We start from the raw sequence: 6968 nt of genomic DNA on the forward strand, positions 1-6968 counted from the left end.
AAGTAGGATTCTCTTTCTCCTACTCTTCATGTTCATTTTTAACAATTTGCAGCCTACATGAGATTCAATTTCTTCCCCTGGTAATAGGATTGTCAGTTGCTGGAATTGGCATATTAATCTGCTTTGGAATCTGGTATACATAGTATAGAAAATCATTCAACAAGTGCATAGGATTCATTAACGGAAAAACAGAAGATCAGAGTCTAGAGGCATTACTAAAGCAATATGGATCTCTGGCACCAAGGAGATATAGCTATTGGGAAATAAAGAAAATGACGAATAGATTCAAAGATAAGCTTGGTGAAGGAGGTTTTGGAGAGGTTTACAAAGGTGAACTTTCTGATGGCCGTGCAGTTGTAGTGAAGATTTTAAAAGCATCTAAGGGTGATGGAGAAGAATTTATCAATGAAGTTGCAAGCATCAGCCAGACTTCGCATGTCAATGTCGTGTCTCTTTTAGGATATTGTCTTGATGGGAGCAAAAGAGCTCTAATTTATGACTTCATGACAAATGGATCCTTAGAGAAATACATATACGGTGATGGTTCTCTCTTGGGACTGAACAAATTGTATCAAATTGCAGTTGGAATTGCTAAAGGATTGGAGTATCTTCACTGTGGATGCAATGCAAGAATTTTGCATTTTGACATAAAGCCTCATAACATACTCCTTGATGAAGAATTCTGTCCTAAGATATCAGATTTTGGTTTGGCAAAACTATGCACCAGGAAAGAACGCATTGTTTCCATGTTAGGAGCACGAGGGACTATTGGTTATATTGCTCCCGAAGTAATCAGTAGGAGTTTTGGAGGAGTATCACAAAGGTCTGATGTCTATAGTTATGGAATGATGGTTCTAGAAATGGTCGGAGGAAGAAAGAATGTCAAGGAAGAAGTGAGCCATACAAGTGAGATATATTTTCCTTGCTGGGCGTATCAGCACGTTCAGCTAGACGATGACCTGAAGCTACATGGGATTACAAACAAAGAAGAAGAAGAAACTGCTAGGAAGATGATATTAGTAGGTCTGTGGTGCATACAAACTGATCCAGCCCAAAGGCCATCAATCAGTAAGGTTATTCACATGCTAGAAGGAAGCCTTGTCTTAGAAATCCCACCAAAACCTTTATTATGTTCTCCTTGTTGTTCAGGAAGACATTCTTTGAACACACAGGCAATGCCACTGAACACCTCCGTAATTTCTTCATCCAGTTCATCACTTTGTTCTACTGAAGAATCAGCAAATTTCATAGGCACAGCTACCAAAGACGGAACTTTCCAGAAGTAATGAACTTGAATTTGAGTCTTTAATTGTGAGTTTGATTGAAATAATTCACCATAAACTGTGAAGGATATTATTTAAGCGTATTGTATATTTGTATTTGGTTGAAAGGATTGAGCACTAGATTTACCATTGGTGACATTCTGGCTAAGTAAGAGGGTGATTGGACACCCTAGCTTCTGAGTCGTGTCATGGTAAATGAAGTAATGTGTGCTCCCACCAACAATCAGATTATGTAAGGGTCGTTGAGTAGTAGTCGAGGCATAAAATGAGATCACTGGTTTACTCTTATCCTCGAGTGGAAGGCTCTCTTCTTTTCTAGCATCACCAGAGACTTTCAACTCTTCACTCTTCAATATAAATAGCTATTCTGGGAGGCTGCACTTATTGCCAAGGTTGTATTTCTCATTACAAAAGTAACATAAGTCTTTAGCTCATGTGTCTTGCATATTTACTGGAGAAATAGTTATTCTGGTAATTTTTTTTTGAATATGACCTTCCCCTCCCATAAAGAGAGTTTCTTGTTCCTTTTCTAACAAGGATGATGGGCGACAATGACATGAATTCGATACTAATAAAATTCTTCTAAATTTTGTGTTGAGATTAGTTAAAATTCAGCTTTAAATTAATTATATGCTTCTTGTTATAAAGAAGTTAGTTAGCTTACTGGTTGAAAGGAAGTTAGTTAGGGTTAGTTAAGAAATCAGTTGTCTTAGTTGTCATGTTGATTAGACGATATTTTCATTTCTGTACATACATGTATAATAAAGAAGTGGAATAGAAATTAATTTTTCATTTCCCCAAATCACACTCTCAATCGTCTCTTTCATACTCTCTCTCTCTAGCTCCATCAATGGAATTTTTCAGTTGTTAGTCATCTATGCATAACTTTGACATGGTATTAGAGCAATAGGCACTGATCTCTTCTTCGTCTTCCACATCACCTCACTTAGGTCTTCATTCTCTTTTGTTTCTCTGATTCCTTTCTTTTTCATCTCATTCACGAATTCTTGTTTCTTACATTCCGTGTTTAGGTCTCAGATTTTTCTAGATCAATTTCATCAATCTCATAGATCAGAACACAGACGCTCCTCAGATCCAAACTCAGCAAGTCGTTGATTCCAGCCAACCACTGTACATGCATCCATCAGAAAGAGCTGGATCTGCGATCATTCCGGTGCTCTTCGATGGAACTGGTTGTAGATCCTGGCGACGCGGTGTCCTTCGCGCCCTATCTGTGAAAAACAAATTAGTAGGTTTCATCAATGGAAAAGTTCATAAATCGGCTGTAAATTCACCCACATTCGCTCAATGGGAACGTTGCGATGACATGGTCACGTCGCGGATTCTCAATTCTCTGTAGAAGGACTTAGTTGACAGCTTGCAGTATGTCAACATCGCAAAGGAATTGTGGGAGGAACTGCAAGACAGGTATGATCAAATCAATGGTGCGAAACTCTATTAGCTCCAACAGGAGATCAATGATCTCGCCCAAGGAAATCTGGACATACAGGTACTATTCCATGCTTTGAAGACTCTGGAAAGATCTTTATCCCCTAGATCCCAACACTCAATGCACTTGTCTGTGCGATTGTGGTGGTAAGACCAAAATGCATAAGGCGGAGCAGGATCGAAAGCTCATCCAGTTCCTGATGGGACTTAACGAGGTCTACACTATAGTGCGAGGTAGCATTCTTATGATGAACCAAGTGCCAACTATGGCACAAGATTTTTCTATTTTAGTGCAAAAAGGAGAAACAACGAGAAGTCAAACCATCCACTCGCATGAGTTTAGCCTCTACCTCACTTAGTGCTAGTTCTGGAGCCTTTACCTGTTGGGTTAGAAAGTGATTAGGCGTTGTGCAGTAGCTTACAATTGCAAATCATATAGTTGACAAATTAGATGACAAATAAAAATATACTAAAACCATAATACTATTATATGAAAACCAATATAAAAGAAAAATATTTAAATTGTTACGAGAATAAATATCCCATAAACAAGACTCTTAAACGACTACATTGTGGATTCTATTGTGTTATGCTATGCGAATAGGGATTTTCAATTTATAGATCTCCAAATTTTTCCTCTAAGGAAAGAATAAACTAAATATAGAAGATAATTATATTTTCCTTTCAGAAACAATTCAAGCATTTATGGTAATATTTTGACTTTTCTTTAAGGAAAAAAATAAACTTCACATAAGGTAAGAAAATCAGGGTAAAACCCTAACAAATCTCCCATTTTGGCTGGATTTTCTTGACAAAACTTGATCCGTCTTCTTCAACTGCATGATAATTTTGTTCTTCACATAGTCTTCATCACTGCTGCTTGCCATGGTGAAAAATTGATATGGGTTAAAAATTGGAGCCTTGTGTTAAAAGTTATGAACAGGGTTGAAAGTGGAGCTCATGCGTTAAAAGTAATATGCATGAGTGGAAAGTGGATCTCATGCGTTAAAAGTAAAATGCATGAGTTAAAAGTGGAGCTCATGCGTTAAAAATAAATATATGAGTTAAAAGTGGAGCCCGAACATTAAAGTTTGCAAGGGTTGAAAGTTGGAGCTCATGCTCTAAAATGAGTTGAAAATTAATTTTGTTTTAAAGGATGGAGCAGCAGGATTTGTTGAAAATACATTTGAAAATTGTCTCCACATGTAGTAGCACAAAAATCTTCATTGTCATCAAATTTGTTGCAAATTGATTTGAAACCACTTGAGCATATCTTCAATCTTGTTGAACCATTGGATCATTGAACCATGTGCTCTGATATCACTTGTTGGGTTCGAAAGTGATTAGGCGTCATGCGGAATCTTACAATTGCAAATCATATGGTTGACAAATTAGATGACAAATAAAAACATACTAAAAACATAATACTATTATATGAAAACCAATATAAAAGAAAAATATTTAAATTGTTGAGAGAATAAATCTCTCCATAAACAAGAATCTTAAACGACTACATTATGGATTTTATTGTGTTATGCTATGCGAATAGGGATCTTCAATTTATAGATCTTCAATCTTTTCCTCTAAGGAAAGAATAAACCAAATATAGAAGAAAATTATATTTTCCTTTTAGAAAAAGTTCAAGCATTTATGGTAATACTTTGAGTTTTCTTTAAGGAAAAAAATAAACTTCAAATAAGGTAAGAAAATCATGGTAAAACCCTAACACTACCTCACTTAGTGCCAGTTCTGGAAGTGGCAATTTTAGAACAAACTACTCTCACAACAATCACAGAAATGGAAACAACATCTACAGAGGTCCTTCCAATCATTTTCAGCACGTCAACAAGAACACTTATCCTATTCCTGATATTAACAAAGAAAATTTGTTCTGTGATTACTGTAAGAAGGTTGGACACACAGAAGACAAGTGTTATAGGTTGCATGGTTTTCCCCAAAACTTCAAGTTCACAAGGGGAACTGGACCACGTTCAGGGAACTCAAAGCTTAACCAAAGACCAAATGATTATCTCATGAGATTGCTTGAAAATGTTCAGGTGCAAGGACCATCTAGCAGCACCAAAGATACTTTGGATAACATTATAAGTGGAGCTGCAAACTTTGCAGGTATCTTGACATGTCACTCTTCCATCACTGATATTGGTAACCTTTCATGTATTTGTTTCAAATTAACTGTTGAATCCTGGATTATTGATTCTGGAGCCTCAAACCATATGACCTTCAATAAAAATTTACTTACCAACATCAGACCCTTGACTTACCCTTTCTTAACAACATTGCCTAATGTCTATAGAGTTAGAGTGACAGAAACTGGGGATGTCTGTTTGAATTCAACACTGACTTTATACAAAGTGCTGTTTATTCCTACTTTCAAATTAAATCTAATCTCAGTACATTGTTTAATTTCTGATCTTAAAGGTGTAGTAAGTTTTATTGATGTTTCATGTTCCTTGCAGGGCCCTTCATTAAAGAGCCCTCTGGTGATTAGTACAGCAAAGAGTGGTCTTTACTTTCTATGCTCAAGATGTCCTACTGTTGTTGCCTCATCTACTTCATTTTCTAATTGTTCTTCTTTACATGTTTCAAATGAGCAAGCTTTACATCCTCTTCCCTCACCTGTAACATTTGTCATTCCAAGAAATAAAACAACTTGGTGTGATATGAACTCTTCTGTTGCTTCTGTTGATTACCTTGAACCTGTTAAGTGTTTTTCATTGTGTACATCTCATGAAAATAATGTAGATTACTTGTGCCACACTAAACTAGGACATATTCCTTTCATTAAGATGAGGGGTATCCAATACCATACCTGTTATGTTTTCACCCCAAACAACCTTTTTTATGCACTGTTTACCCCATGGCAAGACAAGCAAGATTGCCTTTCTCATCCAACTCAACACCCTCTTCCACAAAGATTTTTTATCTCCTCCACGTAGACTTATGGGGACCATACCACATATCAACCTATGACAATTACAAGTATTTCATCACAATAGTGGATGATTACAGCAGGTCAACTTGGAACCAACTAAACAGTTGCAAAAGTAACACCCTACAAATTATAAAAGCCTTTACATCCCTGATAGAGAATCAATTTAACACAACCATTAAGACCATAAGAACTGATAATGGTCTGGAATTTGTCAATAAAGAAACTATTGTTTTTCTATAAGCCAAATGCATCATACACCAAAGAACATGACAATACACATCACAATAAAATGGTGTAGTGAAAAGAAAACACAAATACCTCCTTGAAGCTGCCAAAAGTCTATTGTATCAGTCCAAACTCCCCATGAGTTATTGGGGGAGTGCATTTTAACTGCAACCTACCTAGTCAACAGGCTGCCTTCGACAGCCATCCAAAACAAAACTCCTTTTGAAGTATTGTACCAAAAGCCACCCACATATTCACATCTAAAATCCTTTGGATGCCTTTATTTCCCTACCACTCTCAAAACCCATAAGGATAAATTTGAACCTCGATTCACTCCACATGTTTTCATTGGATACCCATTCAATGCAAAAGGTTACTAGGTTCTAGATCTGAGCACCAAGCAAATACATATTTCAAGAGATGTACAGTTTAATGAAAATACATGTAGGTTTACAATAAGAAAATGGCAGATAACACGAAGGCAATGTTTAGTCTGCAACAGAAAATAATGTAGGAGAATAGAAGGAATTTAAAATGAAGAAGAAAACTAGAAAAGCTTATGTAGGGATTTAAATAAATTCTGTAGAAAAACAGATACATAAACATAAAGGAAAGAAACTGAAATAGATCATGGTCCTATTTTAAGTCATTGCGCTAACCATGGTAACTACCTCTTGTCAATTTTTTGCTGAATACCTCTCAAAGTGAGAGTCTTTCCATTATATAGAGAAAATAAAGATTACACATCCCTAAAGATCCGTCATTCCTATCCCTAAAAATCAGCTATTCTATCTCTACAAATCTTCTATTCAATCCCTCTAAACTTGCCTTGCTATCCCTCCAAATCAGCTATGCTATCACAATATTTATTCCTTTGATTCTACAACAAATGTATATGATCATGCTAATTTATATCACTATACAATCACATTAATATATACAATCATTTAGTTGTCCATCATGCTAACATCCCCCCTCAAATTGATGCTGGTGGATCAAAAAGCATCAATTTGCCTACTAGAAACTGATGGCGTTGTCGTGCCATGGATTTGTAAACG

At 36.2% G+C, this 6968-nt stretch overlaps 1 protein-coding gene across 1 annotated transcript; it reads left to right on the forward strand.

Moving 5' to 3' along the window:
• Positions 1–200: 200 nt before the first annotated feature.
• LOC125861322 (LEAF RUST 10 DISEASE-RESISTANCE LOCUS RECEPTOR-LIKE PROTEIN KINASE-like 2.1) lies at positions 201–1286 on the forward strand. The gene has a single exon (XM_049541243.1). It carries the CDS (start codon positions 273–275, stop codon positions 1284–1286), a length of 1014 nt encoding a protein of 337 aa, XP_049397200.1. The 5' UTR covers positions 201–272.
• Positions 1287–6968: the final 5682 nt, after the last annotated feature.

The sequence above is a fragment of the Solanum stenotomum genome, chromosome 4 (genome assembly GCF_019186545.1).
Source record: "Solanum stenotomum isolate F172 chromosome 4, ASM1918654v1, whole genome shotgun sequence".
Classification (NCBI taxonomy): Eukaryota; Viridiplantae; Streptophyta; class Magnoliopsida; order Solanales; family Solanaceae; genus Solanum; species Solanum stenotomum.

Coding starts and splice junctions, on each gene's coding strand:
- LOC125861322 (XM_049541243.1), top strand. CDS start 273: ATGACGAATAGATTCAAAGATAAGCTTGGTGAAGGAGGTTTTGGAGAG.